This window comes from Acanthochromis polyacanthus, chromosome 5, assembly GCF_021347895.1.
Source record: "Acanthochromis polyacanthus isolate Apoly-LR-REF ecotype Palm Island chromosome 5, KAUST_Apoly_ChrSc, whole genome shotgun sequence".
NCBI classification, from domain to species: domain Eukaryota; kingdom Metazoa; phylum Chordata; class Actinopteri; family Pomacentridae; genus Acanthochromis; species Acanthochromis polyacanthus.
Genome location: NC_067117.1, coordinates 1,112,083 through 1,136,110, shown reverse-complemented (window position 1 = coordinate 1,136,110; position 24,028 = coordinate 1,112,083). Strand labels below are relative to the sequence as shown.

Below are 24,028 nucleotides of genomic sequence, written 5' to 3'. Positions count from 1 at the left end.
GAAGAGCGAAGAATCACCAGAAGTATTTAGACCAAACGTTGCTCTGGGCTGGGGTTGTAACACCAAACGATCCTGTTTTTCTGACTGGTTCCTGTTCAATCTGAAGTCCTGCAGCTCTGTAGAACCAGGACAACACGGAGGAGGGAGTTTGTGTTGTTTTGTTTGCGTTTTTTTAACAGTTTTTGTCTCATTTTGTGTCTCGCTTCTCTTCTTTTGTCTTTTTGTTGTTCTGTACCAGTTTTTTATTGTTTGCATTTTGTTTCATGTTTAACTATTCATCTGTGTCATTTTTAATCGTTTTGAGTCATTTTAAACCAATTTCATCTTATTTTGGACAGATCTGGAGTAATTTTGGACTCGTTTCAAGACATTTTGACAAAGTTTGAGTCACGTTTCATGACCTTTTTTTGAAGGTTTTTAATTATTTTTGGACAGTCTTTATCTTTTTTTGACAAGTTTGAAGGCATTTTGGACAGATTTCAAGTAATTTCATCCAAGATTCATGTAATCTTTGACTGTATTTTGGCCAAACTAAGGATCCATAGATAAATATTTACATGAACTTTATGGAGACACTAAATCTGCAAATGTCCATTTTCAAGGACCGATAATTAATAATTTGCATCATTTTTGACAGCTTTTGACCAACCAGTCAGTTTTGAAAAGCTTTTCAGTTATTTTGGACGATCTTTATCTTATTTTTGATGAATGTTGATTGAAGGTCCAGTAAAGAACTTCTCCCGTCCAGCATGTTTCCTAGGTTCTAGCTCCAGTAAAGCAGGTGAACCAGGCTCTCCTTTCTGTCTGCTGGTCGCTCTATTTCTGTCAGTCTGAAGCTGCTTTGGGCTTCAGGATGTAAGCTGTGCTGTCAGACGTCCTCAGCATCACGCTGGACGCTGGAAACAGATTCTCCAGCGTTAGTGAGGCTCTGCAGACCGGCCGTGGGTGGGAGAGAGATACAGAAAGATGAGGAGGAATCAGGTGTGGGGAGCTTCTGCTGGATGTGAGCCGGTCTGAGGGCTCAGTGAGGAGGCAGGAGGAGAGCCGAGTGGATCTGTCTGCCGTGGGTCTGATCCTGGAGTGGATCTGTCTGCCGTGGGTCTGATCCTGGAGTGGATCTGTCTGCCGTGGGTCTGATCCTGGAGTGGATCTGTCTGCCGTGGGTCTGATCCTGGACGTCCACAGAAACCAGGAAACCCAGAGGAGAAGTGTTGGTTTTCTCTGATTAGTCGCATCCATAGGCGTCGGTAAGTGCAGTGTCATACGTCTCCGTGGTGACTCAGCCGTGGTTGCCGTGGCGACGGGGGCCCATTGTACAGTAGGTTTTATTGCATCAGCGTAAAGAAAAGAATTCATCCAGGAGTTTCTCTCGTCATGTGTTTTATCTGAGCAGCTTCTTTACATCCTGATGTTTAACACGAGAAGTTCAGTTTATTGGGTCTGTTATGGAATAATTACACATTGTGCTTTATTGTTCTGTCCATCTGGGAGGTAAAACAGCTCGATCTCAGAATGTTCTCAGTGTTTGTGCACATGAAGAATTCAGTTTCACCTGCAGAGACGACAAACTCACATCTTTTTAGAACAAACTAAAGTTCTTTAAAATGTTTTTCTTCAGTTCAAGCTTCGTCTTCTTCACATCCAAACTGTTCGTCCTCGTTTTTCTTCACATTTAGTGTCAGACATCTGGTCAAATACGTCCAAACAACACACAGCTAAAAGCTCCGATCTTCAGGAAAAGTTATGAATCCCGTGGATCCATCCATGGATAGACACGAGACCAGCCTCAATATCTGACTCATTTCTGATCTGCACATTTGGCTTATTTTGGACAAATTGTAATTAATTTTGGAATATTTCGGGTCTCAAGTCAAAGTCAAGTGAAGTTTCAAGTCAGAATAGGAAAACCTGGGAACTTGTCTTGCTGGATTTGCCACATATGTATTTTATTATTCATTTTGGATACATTTGGAAGATTGTGGACATTTTTTGTCTCATTTTGCATAAATTTAGAATCATTTTGGACAAACCTGAAAGTTTCTGTACAGTCTTTGTTATGTTGGATACGCTCTGAGGCATTCTGGTCAAATTTAATCTGTTTCTGACAAATTTCAAGTGATTTTGGAATATTTTGAGTTGTTTTTGACATGTTTCAAGTCTAAATATCTGTAAATTTAAACCTTGTCTGGTCCAGCTTTAACCATCAGATTCTACTGGTGTTAGAACCTCAACAGGTGGAGAAATGTGGACCAAAGACTGGATCCATCCACAGATATACACTGTTAGGACCTTCATGGAGACTGTAGCCCAGACTGGATTGGAGATTTTTTGCACTTATTTTTTTATTTTCAAGAACCAATAACTAAATATTGTCCTTTGCTGGAAACACTCCGTAGAAACTTCTGCCTCTCAAATCAATGAACTTTGTCCAAAACAACTCAAACCCAAAGCTTGTTTAAAATGATTCAAAAATGTTCAAAATTACCCAAACATTGTTCAGAATTAGTCAAAAATCAACCAAAACACAACTCGAGGTAGTTTTATTAGAATATTTATATAGAACATCAGTTCTTTCTCGTCGTATTAAAGGTTCTAGCAGAACTTCAGTGCACATTTTAATCTCCTGCTTTCACTCTTTCTGCAGCTGATCTGTTTTACCTGCTAACCTTTGAACGCCTGGTTTGTGGCAGGTATAATTCTACCAGATTATTTTACATTTTAATGATTAAACCAATATAAAATACTAATTTATTAACCAAACTATGATAGAGAATAAAACCGAGCAGCAGTTTGGTCTGAGGTGAAGGCCTTTATCTTCTGGAGGAATTCTTGTTTTTATTTTTCAGTTTCTGAGTGTTTAGAGGGTCGATGGATGGCTCAGCTAAACACTAACCAAACCTGAAGTGTAACAGTCCAAAGTCATAAAAGTCATTCATTTACTTTGATCGTTGGTTAAAAGAACAGTTTCAGGTGTATTTTCTTCCATTATTTTATGTTAATGAACCTGATATCTGGCTCTTTGTGGCTCTGAATTCTTCCTGTTTGCTTTTGTTTCAGTGAAGCTGTGAGGTGTTTCTTGGCTTTTAGCTCTTTAATATCAGGAAGTATTTGATCATTTGCCACCTGCAGGTCACCACCTTTACCTTCTGACAGGATCTTCTTCCAAACTGTGTTGCTGTAAGTGAAGCTCGTCCTTCCAAAGTCTCTGTTTTTGAACCGTTGAGCTGAATGTGGAGGCTGTCCTTCCAAGATTCCTGCTGGAAGAAGTCCTTCAGTTCCTCATTAATGATATGGAAGCAGACGTCCTTCCAAAACCTGACTTTGTCCTCCGCTCTGGCTGAGGTTTACACCTGCTTCTGAAACTTTACCTTTATGCCATCCAGAGTTTTTAACAGCTGCTTTCTGAACTCAGTCATGTGTGATTCCAGTGCACACACAAAAAAACACATTTAGATGAATAAATGAAAGCCAGGAGACGATTAAATCAGCAGTAGATATATAGATAAATCAATCAAACCCATAATGTAATGAGTCATTAACTAATAGCTAAGTGTACCATTATTATTTTATATCCATCCACAGATAAACACTTACAGGAGCTTCCAGAGACACTAAACCACCCTAGTTGGACCATTTTGCACCTTCTTCCATGTTCAAGGTCCAATAATTAAAAGTTTGGAACCTATTGGATCCATTCAATGAAATCTGCTGGAAAGTATTCTGAGTCCAAAATGACTCAAAACTTGTTCCACAATGTGAAAACAATTCTTTAAATTGGTTCAAAATTTGCCCAAAACAACCCAGAAATTACCCAGGATGACTCAAATAGAGTCCAAAAACCACTGAATTTGTCCAAAATCACATAAAATCTGTCCAATTGCTCTTATATTGTCAGGTTCTACTGATGTTAGAGCCTCTACAGGTGGATTTTAGTAGAAACATGAATCCATCCATAGATAGACACTGACAGGAACTTTATGCAGACACTAGACCATCCTGGATTGAAACAAATTAGACTTTTTTTTTCCGATTTTCAAGGTCCAGTAAATAACTGTCCTCTGCTGGATCCATCCAGTCTTTCTGAAACTGTTCTCACCACATTTCATCGCCGTGGAAGTTAAAGTTTCAGGAAAGATCTAATGATGATGTTTACGGTTGCTACCTCGTCTAAGTGTTCTGCTCATCGCTTCCAGACGGAGGTTGATCCATATTTTATTCAGTCAGATCAGACGTCGTCCTTCCACCTCTCAGTGTGAGGTGTGCTCGGCTGCCATCACTTCCTGTTTCTGGCTTCACTGAGGGTTCTGGTTGGTTCTGGAGGGTCACACAAGGTCATGAAGGATTTAGGATGAAGGACAGAACACACAAAAACCCACAAACACACCGGTTCCATACTGCTCGCTGCCAGACTCCTGCTGCCGTCACCGAACCCTCTGACCGCTCCGGCTTAGCGCTGTTTCATTAGAGGACATTTATTCATCTGGTGGCAGCAAGTTTTTATTTCTACCTGTGGAACTCTGTTTGGACTTTAATCTCAGAGAGAAGGCCTTAATTAAAGCAGAAACTCTACCAGGTCTGTACAGCTGTAGTGAGTCCATGTGTTCAGAAGTTTTATTTTGTACTGTGAGGGTCAGATCCTTACATGTGTTCACACACTCTATCAGGTTGAGTTTTCAGGGATTTGGAAGCCGAATCAACCATTGAGTTCTTGGTCGTGTTTCTCAAACAGTTCTTGAACGATGTTTAAAGTGTTGCAGGGATAACTATTCAACTGAAAGAGTCCATAAAGGGGCGTATGTGGTCTGCAGCCAGGTTTAGGTTGGTGCTAGGAGCCTAAAGGTCGGTTTTCACTGCAGGAATTAGAAGAACTTCGCAAATCTTTGAGTCCGTCCTGAACTGCAGAACTTGTTTTAGAGTGGATTTCTGGGAGTTCCAGTCTGAGGTCGATGACCTCCAAATGGTGAAACTTCTGCTTCCTTACATAACACAAAGGTTTCTAATCAACGTGTCCTCACGAGTTCTTTCATTGTTTTTCCATCTCTGTTTTCATCGTATATTAGACGAGGTGGGACTGATCATTGTGGAACCTCAGAAACTGGAGGAGAACCTTCAGACATGCTGCACAGTGTTTGTACTTAAACCCATGATGTGTTCAGAAACCAAACTTTAAGTGAAAACAGAACTTAAGTCTAAGAATAATGAATAACGAACCCCAGTCTCCTGAACCGATGACCTCTTGCATGGACTTTGAGACTCTTTCTTAAGACGTCATGAGATCATTTCCCACATCAGGGACTTCCACGTTGTTTTGGGTTTAGTTCATGTTCCGACCATAAGAAACCTTCTCAGTAGAACCTCTTCAGGGCTGGTTTCACGGTAGCTGATTGTTAAACTCTTCAACTTTCTCTGTCCTACCTATGTCCTGGTCCAGTAACTGTCTTTAACACAAAAAACCTCCACTGTTCTCTTCCCTTTGTGCTCACAGAACTGGTTTCATGTCCACTAACTGGGATCTGTGGCTGTTTTTGGTGCGTTTAGAGTTGAAGCTGTTGGATTCCACCCTGCAGAGGAAACAGGAAGAGAAAGCACTGATTATGGGGGCGTTTCTGGAAATAATTGCAGCCCTTTACATCAGCTTCTACAGTAGAAAGCCTCCTAAAGTAGCTGTGGCTGATGGGGTTCCACAGTAGGAAAGATTCTTGATGTATTTGGGAGATAAAAGGTGAAAGTGAACCCACAGAGTGAACTTAACGTTTCTTGCTCTGATCGTGACTTCTCCAGTGAGAAGACGTTCAGCAGAAATGGAGTGTTTCCTCTTCAGAGTTTGACCTCTGGAGGCTTTAATATGTGTGGTGTCTTCTTAAGTATGTTTTCATCCAGCCTGTCCTCATTCAGAGTAAACCCTGGCCTTATGAGTCTCTCACTTAATAACAAGATAGAAAAACACGAGGCTGGGAAATATCTGACATCAGTGGGTTGAAAGAAACCCTGCTTTTGAGTCGTTTGGGTCATTTTCTGCGTCAGGAAAGTGACGTTTGGGTGTCATTTATTCTCTCTTTTGTCTGCCTCAAGTTCATGATTCAGGCTGAAAGTTAGATTGTTCAGAGAGAAGCCATCTGCTGGAATAACGGCGAGCAGAGAGGAGGCTGAAAGGAACTCGTCGGCTCTTTGTTTTGGCTCCCCGGTGGTTTGTCTCAGCGCTTTTGTTTTGTGGAACGCAGCAGCAGCATCGACAGGCGTGAAAATGAGGCAGGACGTTTGCTAATGGATCAGAGGTGTTGAAGGCGTCCCGTCTGATTTAGAGGTGCCAGTCCCATTAGGAGGCCTCAGACCGGGAACTTCCCACAGTAATCGGATACACGCTGAGGATTACTCGTTACATTTGCATTCTGACTCGTCGTGTTGGATCAGCCCAGTTTAAGGCGGCAGAAATCCACCGTGATGAACGTCCTTGAGCTGAACGCTGCAGCAGAGCTCATGATGCCGCCGTTTGTTTTATCTGTGAATAATATCAGCTGGTTGTTGGTGCTTCTTACTGCGTGTTCAGTGAGCTGCTTCTAGTTCAGATTCCTAGTGTGAACCCAATATTTCCACAAACATATGAACCAACTAGTATCCTTCAGCATTTTCTACACAGAATATTCCATCCTGTAATTACTACAAAATCCTTCACTGGGATGCAAAACAACCACAAAATGATGTAAAACGACCCAAAAAGATGCAAAACAAGCAAGCTGTGATCAAAACAACCACAAAAAGACGTAAAACAATCAAAAATTCAATGCAGTCAGATGAAATCAAACGCAAACAACCTGACGAAAATGCAAAACTACCAAAATATGATGTAAAATCACGCTTTAGAAGATGTTTAATGGCCAAAATGTGGTGCCAGAATACCATAAAAACATGTCCAAAAGATTAAGGTGACACAAAATGACAACAAAATGATGTGAAACAAACACATGAATGGAAACAACTTCAGCAAGATGTTAAACTACCCAAATATGATGCAAACAACCACAAAAACATGTAAAACAACCCCAAAAAGAAATCATAGAAATGACCGATCCGCTGGTAAAAACATAGAAGAGGGGCGGCTGTGGATCAGGTGGTAGAGCGGGTCGTCCAATAATTGAAGGGTCGGCGGTTCGATTCCCGCTCTCGCCTAGTCATGTGCTGTTGTGTCCTTAACCCGCCTTGCCTCCAGTGCTCTCACACTGGTGTATGAATGTGTGTGACTGTTGGTGGTGGTCAGAGGGGCTGTAGGTGTGGATTGTCAGCCACGCTTCCATCAGTCTGCCCCAGGGCAGCTGTGGCTACAAATGTAGCTTGAATGAATAATGGATTCATTGTAAAGCGCTTTGGGTGTCTTGAAAAGCGCTCTATAAATGTAACCTTTATGATTTTAACATTAAAGCACCAGAACCTGCAGTTCCTCAAACGTCCACTAGAGCTACTGTTAGAAGTGAGTCAGTCCCCATAGACTTCAATTATAAAAGGTCCAGCTTTACAGTAGAAATAAACACACTTCCAGGCTGGTATAATGAAGGATTTTGGTCTCTATAGTTGATTCATTTTCTTTAATAACAGAAGGACAGGAAGTGAACCTTCACTTAAGTCTTCTCTTTTAATTATATTAAAGTTTAAATTTATGTATATTTAAATTCTTGGCTGTCAGCTCCACTCTCTATCCCCCTTTCCACTCATTTTATTTATAGATGATGAAGGTTTTTATCCAGTCGATGGTGAAACTCTCATTTGAAGGTGTGAAAAGAAAGCGGGGTGTCTCTAATGGATGGAGGTGTTGAACATCCCATCAGACACTACAGCTGTCTGCTTCAATAAAATCCTTTTCATGTTAATGCAACACTGTGACGATCCTCCCCCCTCTGGAGACCCTCGTCTGGTCCCCAAACCACGTCGTTTATTCTGGAGCTGGAGAGCGTTGGCTAATGGAGGAGGGCTTCCTGATTGGTGGCTGTCAGACTGATTAACATCTTCATCTCACGTCCCTCTGGAAAGGCCAACGCAGCAGGAAAGAGCAAATGTTTGATTTAGAGCTGCAGCTGCTCAGAAATCTCTTTTTTTTTTATCCTCGCTGAGATGATGCAGAGTTTTCTGTTAAACACGAGGACACACAGCAGAAGCTTCATGAGGCAGTAAAGATGTGAAGAACGTCCATGTGGAGGTGTGAGTACTGGCTGTGAAGGACGACAATACTTCAATCTGCAGCTGAAAACACAAACTCAAACTGTAGATAGATTATCAACTAAACTCACAGTCGCTTGCAAAACAGAAAGATGTAAGACGGCCACCAAAAGATGTAGAACAACCACGAAAAAGATGTGGAACAACCACGAAAAAGATGTGGAACAACCACAAAAAGATGTGGAACAACCAGAAAAAGATGTGGAACAACCACCAAAAAGATGTAGAACAACCACAAAAAGATGTAGAACAACCACAAAAAGATGTGGAACAACCACAAAAAGATGTGGAACAACCACAAAAAGATGTAGAACAACCACAAAAAGATGTAGAACAACCACAAAAGATGTGGAACAACCACAAAAGATGTAGAACAACCACAAAAAGATGTGGAACAACCACAAAAAGATGCGGAACAACCACAAAAAGATGTGGAACAACCACAATATTTTTTAAAAATGAATAAAAATCTTAGAAAAAAATCCTAAAAATATCTAAAGTGATTCCATATATATCCGTAAAACTTCTAATATTCTCTGAAGAAAAAAATTAACCAAAATCCAGCAAATTTTGATGAATTTTGGTTGATTTTTTTTTCCTGAATGTTCTTAAAGAAACTTTTTTCTAACATTTATTTTTTCCATCAATAAATGTTCAAAAATTTCCCAAAAAATCTTGAAAATGTGGAAGTTTTTACTGTGAAAATAATTTTTTTTCCCGCATTTTCAAACTTTAAACGGGTCAGTTTGACCCACAGGACGAGGGTTAAAACAAGATGATTTCCAGATTATTTAACTTAACGAGATATTTAGGATGCGTTGTCCTAAAACAAGTCCCTCCATCTGCTGGAATGTCTCTTGTTAAGAGAATTTATCTTAAATGAAGTGGGATGAGACATTTGGACTAATATTAAGACAAACAAACTTGGTAGGATTTGGAGTTTTTACAGTGTGAGCGCTCAGTGGACGACGTCTTTGGTTTTCTTTGTTTTCAGAACTTCAACCATGAACTCCACATTTTAAAGCCTTTAGTTTGCTGATCATATTGATTATCAGATAGAAATAGAAACGTCAGATTTCTGAAACCTGCTGAACTCTGTTTTTATTTTACGCTGGACTTTATTTCCTGTGTGACTTTAGATTGCTGCTGCTGGTTTTTCTGCTGAATGAATGATTGGTTTCTCTCTGGTCATGTGACCTCTGAGTGCTCCACACACTAATTATTCATCATGTTGATTCATGTTTGTAGCAGTTTTCATGTAATCACATAAAACAGCTCAACTTTTCATTCCTTTATGATGATGTGAACTCTTTTTGTTTGTCATTTTTTGATGACTCGTTCTTGTCGCTTGTTTTTCAGCTTTGTCTTTTACTTCTAAAGGTTTAAATTGGTGAGAAGAGAAGCGGAGCGGCTGTTTTATTAATGAAGATAATGAAAGCGTACGATGATGTGTAAAAGCTTTTCCTCCCAGAGACGTTCCTGCATCTTTAATGTTGACTCTGGTGCAGAATGTTAATCTGGACGTTCCCGGAGCGTTCCAAAGAGTCTCTCCTGAAAAACAAACGCTCAACAGATGCTGAGGGGAAGGAAGTGACTGTCCTTGTTGCTAAGCAACTACTGAAAACCCATGTGAACGCCGCTCTGTTTGGCTAAAAGTTGTGGTATTTTTAACCCGGAGCGCTCATGCTAACGTCATGCTAACGGCTGGGCACTAACAGTGGGAAGGGTTTCCCCTCAGGGTCGGGTTTTCATTTATAACGACTAAAATCATCCTGTTTTACGTCTCCTGCAGCTACAGAGGCTTCTTGTACTGAAGTTCTCTCAGGTCCAGACCAGTTCAGTCTGTTTGTGGTTTGTTTTAACCCTCATGGCAAACAGAAGAACAGTTTTTACAGAAGACAGCAGCTACTTAAAGGTCTGCCTCTAATCAGTTCCAGTTAATGTTACTGAGGTGCTGAACACAGAGAACATCTTCAGTCTGTCCATGGAATTCAGACCAACCAAAAGACCTCCAAAGTCTGACAGAAACTTTCTGGTTTGCAGCTCCGTAAAGGATGAATCAGCTCTGAGATCATCTCGACTGAAACAGGAACTGAAAACGTTACAGCAACCCTAACCTGATCCGTCTGTCTGTCCGTCAGAAACACAAGGTGGATCTGTTCTACAAGGTCCGCCACGTCATGATGGAGCTGATGGACCTGAGGAGACAGCTGCTGTCCGGTCATCTAACCCAGGACCAGAGCCGAGACGTCAAGAGACACATCACTGTCCGCCTGGACTGGGGCAACGAGTGAGGACACAACTAGACACAACATCACTACACAATATCATCACTACACAACAACATCACTACACAACAACATCACTACACAACAACATCACTACACAACAGCATCACTACACAACAACATCACTACACAATATCATCACTACACAACATCACTACACAATATCATCACTACACAATATCATCACTACACAACAACATCACTACACAATATCATCACTACACAACAACATCACTACACAACAGCATCACTACACAACAACATCACTACACAACAACATCACTACACAACAACATCACTACACAACAACATCACTACACAACAGCATCACTACACAACAACATCACTACACAATATCATCACTACACAACATCACTACACAATATCATCACTACACAATATCATCACTACACAACAACATCACTACACAATATCATCACTACACAACAACATCACTACACAACAACATCACTACACAACATCATCACTACACAACAACATCACTACACAACAACATCACTACACAATATCATCACTACACAACAACATCACTACACAACAACATCACTACACAACATCATCACTACACAACATCATCACTACACAACAACATCACTACACAATATCATCACTACACAACAACATCACTACACAATATCATCACTACACAATATCATCACTACACAACAACATCACTACACAACAACATCACTACACAATATCATCACTACACAATATCATCACTACACAACAACATCACTACACAATATCATCACTACACAACAACATCACTACACAATATCATCACTACACAATATCATCACTACACAACAACATCACTACACAACAACATCACTACACAATATCATCACTACACAATATCATCACTACACAACAACATCACTACACAATATCATCACTACACAACAACATCACTACACAATATCATCACTACACAATATCATCACTACACAACAACATCACTACACAACAACATCACTACACAACATCATCACTACACAATATCATCACTACACAACAACATCACTACACAATATCATCACTACACAACAACATCACTACACAACAACATCACTACACAGTATCAGTACACATTGCTATGAATGAAGAGACACATGGTTTGTGTCTGACTGGTTTGTGTAGAGGTTTCATTAAAGACTGATGCTGGTCTTCTTCCATGTCTCTTCAGACACCTGGGTCTGGATCTGGTGCCCAGAAAGGAGTTTGAGATGGTTGATGAGGACCAGATCAGCGTGTCAGACCTCTACAAGATGGTAAGACTCTGATCTGGAGAAGGAACTTCATACTGAGGTCACACTGGATGTTGTCTTGGTGCCCGTTGCTGCTAAACTCATCCAGGTCCTGGAGATCACTGGAGCTTCAGTAGGAAGTCCTCCCTAGTCTTCTGGTCTCTACAGGATTTAACAGGAAGAGGGGAACCAGGTCTACTAAACTCAAAAACTAGAACAAAAAGTCCTGAAAATTCTCAGGAAAGACTCAAAACTGGTCTAAAAACGTGTCCAGAATGACTCGTTATCTCTCTGTGTGTAGACTCTGTTCTTTAAATGTTCTAATAAAGTTATTAAAGGAGAGAAAATGAACCAGTGAAGGATTTAATTATCAAACCATAACAGTTTGTTTGTCTTCAACAGCATCTGTCCAGCAGACACAGCGTCCAGCAGAGCAGCACTCAGGTAACTGTCATTAGTAGCAGTAGTATCATCATTGTGATTATTACCGCCCGGCAAAACTGCGTTTTCCAGAAGGTATTGTTTGCACCTGCATGGTCTTGCTTGCTTGTTGGTCTGTAACAATTTGGTTTCCGTGCGATAACTCCATAAAATATTGATGTAGCCTCACCATATTTGGTACACAGGTGTACCATAATAAGACACAGGTCAAGTTCACATTTGGTGACCGTGACCTCATTTTCAAGGTCACAGGGGTCATCTCTGTCGCCGGGCGGTCCAAGTTTGGTAAAACTTCTAGTTATTATTATTATTATTATTATTATAACGTGGTCTAAATGTTTCCCTGCAGGCCGACAGTAACCGGCAGCGACATGGAGAACCTTGCAGGGTTCCGGTTCCTCACCACCTGCTGGTCAACCTGAAGAGCTTCACCTACAACAGCATCGGAGAAGACACGGACATCTTCTTCTCTCTGTACGACCTGCGGGAGGCCAGGACCATCAGGTAGGACCAGATATTAAGATGTTTAATGTGTCTAAAAAATGTCTTCAGTCATCTCAGAGGAAAAACTCTTGAACAGCTGGAAGCAACAAACCAAGTTTCAGGAGTCTGAAGTGACGGATTCTGTCAGAGAAGTTAGATTTTTATGGACATTTCTTTTGGAATAAACCTGAAACAGTCGACCAACAACGTGCTCCTGGGGGAAAGTCCGTCTATACGAGGAACTAATTAGCTCAGCTACTGTTTTAATGTCAGCCTGTTTTTAGCAGCGCACAGCATTACAGGAAGTCCTCGGTTTGCGGCGTCCTCGACTTACGACGTTTCATCGTTACGTGGAACTAGCTGATGAATACGATCAGATGGATAGGTTGGATCGTACTACGTTCACTGACTTTTCACCTTCATTATGGCTCCTAAGTGTGATCACACTGTAAAAATATCATTTCAGATGTTCTGGGTCATTTTTCATCACTTTGCATCTGAGCGTCCATTTTCTTGTTTGTATCTCGCTTTAGCTGTCTTTTGGTCCTTTTGCGTCTTATTTTGGACATTTTCCGGGTCTTTTGTCCCTTTTTGGACATTTCCAGTTTCTTTTTGGTTGTTTTATGTCTAGTTTGGGCCTTTTTTGGCATCTTTTGGTTGTTTTATTTCATGTTTGAACATTTTGGTGTCTTTTGGGTTGTTTTCCATCTAGTTTTGGCCATTTTTTAATTTTTGGTTGTTTGTCTTGTTTTGGCCATTTTTGATGTCTTTTGGTCGTTTTGCATCTCGGCATCAATAATCACTCTGAACTTCTGAGATCACTGACCTTCTTTGCAGCCAAACGGGATCATTCAGAGAGACTGACCTCAGACCGTGTTAACGTCTGCTGATCTCTGCTGAATAAAAACAGCTCTAAGTTAAACTGGGATTATAACAGAACAGAGGCAGCAGCTGGTTTCCTCACTGAGAGGAAGTCTGGAGGCATTTTATCTCTTTCAGAATAAATATCCCAGAGGATCAGAGTTACTCAACCTCAGCGTGGAGCTGAATTTCTAAATCTGACATTCAGATATTTGGGTGAAACGATGAGAATTGAATCAAAAAGTTAGAAATCTCTGCAGCTTTCATTCAGCTTAACTGTGAAGTGGAAATTCTGGAACATAAAAATGGATTTCTTCTGCATCTTGGTGTCAGTAGGAGTTAAAAAGGAGAGTTTAACAACAAGCAGGAAGATCTAAACTCCTGGACAGATGTGGTCCCTCAGACTAAATGTTTTCATTCCAGACACCAGAGCAGTGAGCAGAATCCACTGGAGCAGGTAGTTGGAGATAATTCAGCCTGGAAACGTCTTTCTGAGGCAGAGTAGAGAGGAACAGGCGGAAAAATGGGGTTATTCATAATCCGTACGACTCCAGATTTGTCCAAAATGACAGAAACTTGTCAAAAAATGACTCAAAAACTGTTTGAAATTACATGAACTCACATGAAATCGCCCAGAAATGGTCTAAAGTGGCGTAAAATTGTCGAAAAAATATTCAAAATGCCTCGAAAAAACCTCCAAAATGATTCTGAGAGCAAAACCAAAGCTACTGGATGAATAAATAAAGTCAGAAGTAGAGAACAGAGGAGCAGGTTGGTGGAGATCCATCCAGCATGGACAAACATCTTCTACTGATGAGGAGCAGAGACTATAAATGGACTAAATACTGTTCAAAAATTGCTCAAAATTGTCGCTTTGCGTCATTCCTGACTCATTTTTATTTAGTTTCAAGTTATTTTGGACAGTATTCAAGTTAATTTGCACATTTTCAGACAGGTTTCACGTTATTTTGGACCATTTCGGAGTCGTTCTTATGTAGTTTCAAGTCATTTTGGACAGTTTTCAGGTTAATTTGGACAAGTTTTGAGCCATTTTTATTTAAAAAATGTACTTATATAAATTCAAAATGACTTCAGAGGAGGTGAAAATGACAAACTTGTACAAAATGTGAAAAAAACGGTCCAAAATGACTTGAAATCACAGACTGAAAATAATGTTTCTGCTGAGCTGAATAAAACAGGACGATGAATCCTCTCTAACAGCAGACATTACTGATGATAAATATGTTATTAGACTAATATCAGACATTATTAAAGATAAATATGATGTTCTAAAGTGTTTCTGGAGTTCTCCTGATGGTTCTTCTGATGGGTTCTCAGAGTTTTTCCTTCTGTTTGTGTTTTTCAGTGAGAAGTTCATGGTGAGGCTGAACAAGAACGGAGGACCGAAGAACCCGGAGAAGGTGGACCGTCTGTGCGCTCTGTTCACGGTAGGAGAACCTGGAGGAGCTAAAGCAGGGAAGCATCTCCTCCTGATGTTCTGCCATGAAGCTCTATGTGGAGGAGGTTGGTCTGAGGAGGAACTAAAGTAGGGAAACAGCGCCCCCCAGTGCTCTACAGTGGAACCAGCAGCTCAGTCTTGATTTCTTCTGGAGCTTTGTGAACTGAAGAACCTTCACTTTGATCCAGCAGCAGCTCCAGGGTTTTTATTCTGGGTTCCTCAGCTGTTTACTGGAATATTCACAGAATAATTCTACATGTTTCCTTTAAAAGGTCTCAGAAATGTTGGGACGAATGTTACTCTACAGAGGATAGAAATGCTGGAGTGTCATTTTTCTATCTTTTCGTGTCCTTTTGTGTCTTTGATTGATTAAAACTTGGAGGTGTTTTTCTTCCTCTTTGACTTGCAGGACCTGAGCAACAAAGACATGAAGAGAGATCTCTACATCGTCTCCCAGGTCATCAGAACAGGTGAGATACACCTGAACATCTGGACATGACATGGAGATAACCTGAACATCTCCCAGGAACCAGATGTGGTCAGGTCCATGAACATCTGGACATGGACTCAGCTTTCATCATTTCTTCTCTACTTTAAGTTCAGATTTTCAGCTTTAACTTGAGGATATTTACATCCAGATCAGATAAGTGGTGGAGGAACTACAACATTTCTGTCTTCTTGTCTTTTTGTGTATTTTTGAGTTGTTGTTGCGTTCTTTTCTGTCATTTTAACCTTAACCTAAAGCAACCAAAGACTTTTTTAAAGCAGACAAGTGGAATGTTCTGCTCTGACCTGAATCCATCTGAGCGTCATTTCACTTCCTGAAGACAAACTGAAGGAGAATGTCCCAGGAAGCATCAGGAGGTGAAGACAGCAGCAGTAGAGGTGTGGTAGAACATCACCAGGAGCCAAAGCCAACATCTGGAGACGTTTGTAGCTCCAGAGTTCAGGAAACCAAACATTAAAAGACACAGTTTGATTTTTGATTATGTTGGTTTGTCCAGTTTCTTCTGGTCCCTTCTAAAGCTTTTAAAAGGTTCGTCTAAAACGTGTCGTAGTTCCTCCACTGTTCATCTGATCTACATCTAAATATCTTTAAATCAAAGCTGAAAGTCTGAACTTAAATCTGGATGGTTCTATTGAAGCACACTGTGGGGATGGACAGAGCTGAAAGCAGGTGTTCATGGATCTGACTACATCTGCATGTTCCTCAGAGAATGAGCAGACCCTGGTCTAGTTCTGGAGATTGTCAGGGTTTATCTCTGATCTTCTGGCTGCTGCAGGTCGGATGCTGCTGAATGACAGTAAGAAAGGTCCTCCACACGTCCAGTACCGCCGGCCGTACGGCTGCGCTGTTCTGGCCATGAGCGACGTCCTGCAGACCATCTCAGAGCTCAAGGAGGAGAAAGACTTCGTCCTCAAAGTCTACACGTAGGTGGAAGAGCAAACACCCTGAAGCTACACGTTAACACAACACCCTAACGCTACACCCTGAAACTACACACAGCCAGATGTTGATCAACCAGGAACCAGATGTTAATAAACCAGTAACCAGATGTTGATAAACCAGTAACCAGATGTGGATAAACCAGTAACCAGATGTTGATAAACCAGTAACCAGATGTTGATCAACCAGGAACCAGATGTTAATAAACCAGTAACCAGATGTTGATAAACCAGTAGCCAGATGTTGATAAACCAGTAACCAGATGTTGATCAACCAGTAACCAGATGTTGATAAACCAGTAGCCAGATGTTGATAAACCAGTAGCCAGATGTTGATAAACCAGTAGCCAGATGTTGATCAACCAGTAACCAGATGTTGATAAACTAGTAGCCAGATGTTGATCAACCAGTAACCAGATGTTGATAAACCAGATGTTGATCAACCAGTAACCAGATGTTGATAAACTAGTAGCCAGATGTTGATTAACCAGATGTTGATCAACCAGTAACCAGATGTTGATCAACCAGTAACCAGATGTTGATCAACCAGTAACCAGATGTTGATCAACCAGTAACCAGATGTTGATCAACCAGTAACCAGATGTTGATAAACCAGATGTTGATCAACCAGTAACCAGATGTTGATAAACTAGTAGCCAGATGTTGATTAACCAGATGTTGATCAACCAGTAACCAGATGTTGATCAACCAGTAACCAGATGTTGATCAACCAGTAACCAGATGTTGATCAACCAGTAACCAGCCATCTTGGAGCTTCAGTCTCTCCTTAAAGGCTTCTAGTTTAAGCCCCGCCCCCTTTCAGATTTCCAGGTAACAGCAGAAGAACCACCTGTTACCAGGAAGTTCTAAGTCTGACTACAACCTTATAACGAGTCCTGATCAGACTAAAACCCAAACGTTCCACAAACACTTCCAGCTAACCGCTAACTCCTGGGTTCTCCATTCAGTTTGTGTTGTTTTAGCATCCTTTTGTCATTTTTGTTTCATTTTTGTGATTTTTTTTTTTTGAATAATTTTTCCTTTTTTTGTGTCACTTTTGTATCTTCTTGTGTTTTTGTGTCTAGTTCACCGTACCTTATGCTGGGTGTAACTGTGTTTGTGACAAATAAAGGTTGAATCTTGAAATTCCCGGTTGTCCAGCTTCAACAGAAATCTTCACTTGGAGGCTCTTGAAGTCGTTTCATCTTCATCAAAGAGGCTCCTTCAGTGAAATGAACGACTTGAAGAACTTCCAGGAGTCCAGTTGATTTCTGTTACGATTCTTCAGTCTTTACCTGGTGAAACGTTCCAGCCTGCCATTGCTTCCTGTCTGTCTCTGACACTGGATCCTGTAAAGATCCTACGAGTCTCTGAGTCTTAGAACGCCGTCAGCGTTCTGCGTTCCTCCTCAGTCAGTCGATGGCCGTCCAGAGGGAATCGTCTCTCTGCTGAATCTTCTGAAGACTCTGTTAGTTCCTGCAGCCTCAGCTGAACTCTGAAGGGAGGTTTATGGGATGTTAGAAGACATGAAGGCAGTAGAGGAGAGGAGCTTTTATGTTCCATCAGATTAGATCTGGTTCTTCTGACAGACACCATGGAGGTCCACTCGGTTTGATCTGCAGCTCAGTGAGGACAGATGATGTCACAGTTTAATTAAAACTCAGTCAGATTGGTTTTATAAAAGTGTGAAAAGAATAGACGGTTTTATTGTTAGTTTCTGCGTTCATCGGGACATATGAAGACTTTTCTCAGCTTAAAAAAGGATCAAAATACTAAATTAAAGCTGCAAGCTGCGTTGATCAAACATGTCCACCGGGTGGCGCTGTGACTAAGTGTATTTCAGTCTGTGTGTCTGCTTAATGCTGGACTCTGATCACACATGTAAAGTCTGAGGCAGATTGGAGCATCTACAGGACAGTTAGACATCACTTCCTGTTTCATGGCGAAACGTCATTTCATAATTCAAAATGGCCGACTTCCGGTTGTGTTTTGGGTGTTGGTGTTAATCGCATTTTTGTGTGTCTTGACGAGTTCCATATCCATGGGTTTCAGTAGTAATAAAATAAATTCAAATAAACATGTTCTGTGAGTCATTAAAAACTCAAACAGAAAACAGTGTTTATTCCACCATGTGCAGTAATTTAGAAAAAATACACAAAAGGATGATAAAATGATCAAAAAAATGGCAGAAAGAGACACAAAAAAGACACAAAGACACACAAATGATAAAAAAGACACTAAAATGACAAACGGATGCTAAAATAACAAAGACCTAAAAAGATGCTAAAATTAAAGTGTTTCCTGCTGGATGAGACGTTCCTCTGCTTGTTCCTCTTCAGGTGCAACAATGAGAACGAATGGTACCAGATCCATGAGAACATCATCCGCAAGTCCAGCACCAAATACACGGCGCCCAGCACCAGCTACGGTAGGGAACTTAGAACCGTTTTATACGATCTGTTAGTGGGGATTTGTGCATCTCTATGGAGGAGGATTTTATATATTTTTCTGCTAATTTTGTGCTTTTTTATGGTGATTTCACATCTTTTTTTTAATGGTTTTTGCATCTGTTCACGGTGTTTTTCCAAAATGTTTTGCTTATTTGTATGTTTGTGGTAATTCCATGTTAGTGGTTATTTTTGCATCTTTACTGAGGATTTTGTGTATTTCTATGATGAGTCCCCATATTTTTATGATTTTTTGCATCTATTTGTGGTAATTTTGGACCATTTTCTGATTTTTTTTGTGTAATTTCATGTTTAAAGTGATTTTTTTTTTGCATCTTTCTTGAGGACTTTGTGTGTTTTTCTGGCAATTTTGCATTTTTTCTGGCAATTTCACATCTTTTTTTGATTTTTGCATCTGTTTGTGGTAATTTTACAGTTTTTTGGTAATTTTGGGTTTTTTTGTGGTAATTTTAAATGTTTGTGGTGATTTTTTAATCTTCATTGGGGATTTTGTGCATTTTTCTGACAATTTTGCACCTTCTTATGGTGATTTCACATCCATTTATGATTTTTACATCTATTTGTGGTGATTTTGCACCCTTTATTGGTAATTGAACAGTTCCAGGATGCGTCTCCAGATCAAGAACTCCATGAGGAAACTTCCGGCTTCGGTTTGATCCTCTATCTTCTGGTTTCCTCTCAAACCTTGCAGGTCTGATCATCTCTCTGCAGCTGCTGCGAGGCGACATGGAGCAGGTCCGCAGAGAAAACCCTCTGATCTTCAGCCGGGGCGTCGCCATCACCCGCAAACTGGGCTTCCCGGACGTCATCATGCCCGGTGAGGACGAGTCTGGGGCAAAGCAGCACGATGTTTAAGAATATAGTGTTTAGAATGAACAATACTTCAAAAATAGTCATTAGAATGAGCAATACTTCAAAAAATAATCAATAAAACGCGCAATAATTAAAAAAATGTTCATTATAACACAAAATCCTTCAAAACATAGTCATGAAAACACACAATACTTCAAAAAATAGCCATTCTAGAACAAAATACTTAAAGAAATAATAATTTTAACACACAATACTTCAAAAAGTAATCGCTAGAATCCACTTAAAGCGGTTTAGTCAGAGAAGGAGGAACACGTATATTCAACACATCTCCTTTACCGAGATAATTATCATAGTTTCATGAGAAATGAACATAAAAAACATTAAAATATGAGTAGTCAGCTTTAAATGATGGTTAGATTTCAGAGAATCACCTGAAAAGAATAAAAACCACTATGAATATAAATAAGATTTAATTAATAGAAGCAAATTTTAATGGAATTAATTAATTTTAATGGTTGACATGTTAATGAAAACCTTACTCTGACAGATTTTGGCTCATCTTATTTGTAATTCAACCAAACAGAGAGAATCTGTAAAACAGCAGAAAATGACAGTTAATTATTCATTAAATTTATGATGGAAAAAGTCCATCAAAAAGTGATAAATCTGGACCCGCCTCTGTGGACTTCAAGGACCTGGAATGTTCTACGTGAGATTAAACTTAAAGACTGGAAGCAGGAAAGGAGAACGTCCCCTGGAGAAAGTTCTAGAGCAGACCTACCGACACCTGGAGTAAGTTCTAGAGCAGACCTACCGACACCTGGAGAAAGTTCTAGAGCAGACCTACTGACACCTGGAGTAAGTTCTAGAGCAGACCTACTGACACCTGGAGAAAGTTCTAGAGCAGACCTACCGACACCTGGAGAAAGTTCTAGAGCAGACCTACCGACAGCTGGAGAAAGTTCTAGAGCAGACCTACCGACACCTGGAGAAAGTTCTAGAGCAGACCTACTGACACCTGGAGTAAGTTCTAGAGCAGACCTACCGACACCTGGAGAAAGTTCTAGAGCAGACCTACCGACACCTGGAGTAAGTTCTAGAGCAGACCTACCGACACCTGGAGAAAGTTCTAGAGCAGACCTACCGACACCTGGAGAAAGTTCTAGAGCAGACCTACCGACAGCTGGAGAAAGTTCTAGAGCAGACCTACCGACACCTGGAGAAAGTTCTAGAGCAGACCTACCGACAGCTGGAGAAAGTTCTAGAGCAGACCTACCGACACCTGGAGAAAGTTCTTGAGATCTGCTCCAGAACTTTCTCCAGGGGACGTTCTCCTCTATCCTCCCAGTATGAAGGCAGAACTCTGATCATTGATAAAGTTACTGGAGATGAAGAACTACACACGTGGACAAAATTGTTGGTACCCCTCAGTTAAAGAAGGAAAAACCCACAATTCTCACTGAAATCACTTGAAACTCACAAAAGTAACAATAAATAAAAATTTATTGAAAATTAAATAATCAAAATCAGCCATCACTTTTGAATTGTTGATTAACATAATTATTTAAAAAAACAAACTAATGAAATAGGGCTGGACAAAAATGATGGTACCTCTATAAAAGATTGAAAACTATTTGACCAGAGTGACATGATTAACTCAGGTGTGTCATTTAATTGACATCACAGGTGTTTCCAAACTCATAATCAGTCAGTCTGCCTATTTAAAGGGAGACAAGTAGTCACCCTGCTGTTTGGTGAAAAGGTGTGTACCACACTGAACATGGACAACAGAAAGCGAAGGAGAGAATTGTCCCAGGACATCCGAAAAAAAATGATAGACAAACATCTTAAAGGTAAAGGCTATAAGACCATCTCTAAACAGCTTGAAGTTCCTGTGACAACAGTGGCTCATATTATTCAGAAGTTCAAGACCCACGGGACAGTAGCCAACCTCCCTGGACGTGGCCGCAAGAGGAAAATTGATGACAAATTGAAGAGACGGATCGTTGGAATTGTATCCAAAGAGCCCAGAGCAACCTCCAAAGAAATTAAAGGTGAACTCCAAGGCCAAGGTACATCAGTGTCAGATCGCACCATTCGTCGTCGTTTGAGCCAAAGTGGACTTCATGGGAGACGACCAAGGAGGACACCACTGCTGAAAAAAACTCATAAAAAAGCCAGACTGGAATTTGCAAAAATGCATGTTGACAAGCCACAAAGCTTCTGGGAGAATGTCCTTTGGACAGATGAGACCAAACTGGAGCTTTTTGGTAAGGCACATCAACTCTATGTTCATAGACTCAAAAACCAAGCATACGAAGAAAAGAACACTGTCCCTACGGTGAAACATGGAGGAGGCTCAGTAATGTTTTGGGGCTGCTTTGCTGCATCTGGCACAGGGTGTCTTGAAAGTGTGCAAGGTACGATGAAATCTGAAGACTATCAAGGCATTCTGGAGAGAAATGTGCTGCCTAGTGTCAGAAAGCTTGGTCTCAGTCGCAGGTCATGGGTCTTCCAACAGGACAACGATCCAAAACACACAGCCAAAAACACCCAAGAATGGCTGAGAGAAAAGCGTTGGACTATTCTAAAGTGGCCTTCTATGAGCCCAGATCTGAATCCCATTGAACATATGTGGAAGGAGCTGAAACATGCCATTTGGAGAAGACACCCATCAAACCTGAGACAACTGGAGCTGTTTGCTCATGAGGAGTGGGCCAAAATACCTGTTGACAGCTGCAGAACGCTCATTGACAAATACAGAAATCGTTTAATTGCAGTGATTGCCTCAAAAGGTTGTGCAACAAAATATTAAGTTATGGGTACCATCATTTTTGTCCAGCCCTATTTCATTAGTTTGTTTTTTTAAATAATTATGTTAATCAACAATTCAAAAGTAATGGCTGATTTTGATTATTTAATTTTCAATAAATTTTTATTTATTGTTACTTTTGTGAGTTTCAAGTGATTTCAGTGAGAATTGTGGGTTTTTCCTTCTTTAACTGAGGGGTACCAACAATTTTGTCCACGTGTGTAGATGGTTCTGAGGAGGGTCTAGGGGGAACTGTGTTAGTTTTGGTCGGATTATTTTGGACTGATGGTGAAGGTTCTGTCTGTCGTGGTTCCAGGAGACATCCGGAACGACCTCTACCTCACTCTGGAACGAGGAGACTTTGAGAGAGGAGGGAAGAGCGTCCAGAAGAACATCGAGGTGACCATCTACGTTCTCTACGCCGACGGAGAGATCCTGAAGGTAGGACGTCCTCTACTTTCTGCTCCAACACCTCGTCCTCATCCTGACCATCTAATCTGGAGGTTATGCAGCAGGTTTTATTAGGCTTTAGGTTAGATTTTTTTTAGATGTATTAAAATGCAGGACATCAACCCTCTAACTCCAGTTTCTCAGCTTTTCATGGTAAATCCTGCAGCTCTGTGGAACCAGAACATCATGTAGAAGAACTCAGACTGTCAGCAGGTAGAAAGACAAAAATCAGGGGGAAAAAAAGAGAAAAAAACTAAGGCTGAATTTGAAAAAAACCCACATTTTTCCATGTGACCAATTCTGAAATAATCGATAGTTTTACAAGCTAAATATTTTTATGTCTCTTTACATTTTACAGCCTCAGTAAACATGTGTCTCCATGCTGAATGGATCTCAATCACCTTGCTCCTCTGGTCTGTTTCTGAGCCATGCTGACTTTATTTATTCATCCAGTAGCTTTGGTTTCAGAAAGTTGTCCAAAATAAACCATAAACATAAACTTTACCAAAGTAATATAAAATGACCTAAAAATGATCCAAAACGACAAAATGATGACGGAAACCAGAAAGAAGAAAACAAAAGTGGATTTTTTGTGACTTAGTTTATTTATTCCTAAAAACTGTATACCGTAATAAACAGTCATAATCACATTTGTCCAGAGATGCTTCCACTGCTGCAGAGTTACATTTTATTGCTCCAATTTGTTTTATTTATTAAAATCCTGAAGGAGAGAAGTTCTGTCAGCAGAACTCAAAGGAGACTTCTGTTGTTGTTGCAGTCATCCTGTCAGTGCATTTAAAAAGTCACATTGATAAAAGTGCAGATGTAGAACGCCGTAACACTGAGTCGGAAAAGTAGCATCTATGAAACCAGTGTGATAGCTTAGTCTTCTAAAAATAGCTTCAAGCAGATTTGGAGTTATGAAGTCAGTAACTAATGCTGCACTTGTGGACTGAAAAAGGCCATGAATCTAAAGAGAATTTGCTTCTAAAGTTCATGACATGACCATCATATACCCGTGTGTCATT

The 24,028-nt window shown here is 40.4% G+C and overlaps 1 protein-coding gene across 2 annotated transcripts; it reads left to right on the top strand.

Annotated features, from left to right (window-relative positions):
• Window positions 1-849: 849 nt before the first annotated feature.
• On the top strand, window positions 850-23,760 carry LOC127534093 (dedicator of cytokinesis protein 3-like). Of its 2 annotated transcripts, XM_051948447.1 has the most exons (12): window positions 852-1,247; window positions 10,350-10,498; window positions 11,707-11,791; window positions 12,170-12,211; window positions 12,558-12,712; window positions 14,919-15,000; window positions 15,421-15,481; window positions 16,295-16,442; window positions 18,797-18,885; window positions 19,617-19,742; window positions 22,867-22,991; window positions 23,359-23,760. In XM_051948447.1, exons 2-12 carry the CDS (start codon window positions 10,389-10,391, stop codon window positions 23,365-23,367), a joined length of 1,032 nt encoding a protein of 343 aa, XP_051804407.1. In that variant the 5' UTR covers window positions 852-1,247; window positions 10,350-10,388; the 3' UTR covers window positions 23,368-23,760. The 2 variants fall into 2 exon arrangements, with proteins under 2 accessions (XP_051804406.1, XP_051804407.1); XM_051948446.1 differs by having other exon boundaries at window positions 850-1,247; window positions 22,867-23,760.
• The last annotated feature ends 268 nt before the right edge of the window (window positions 23,761-24,028 follow it).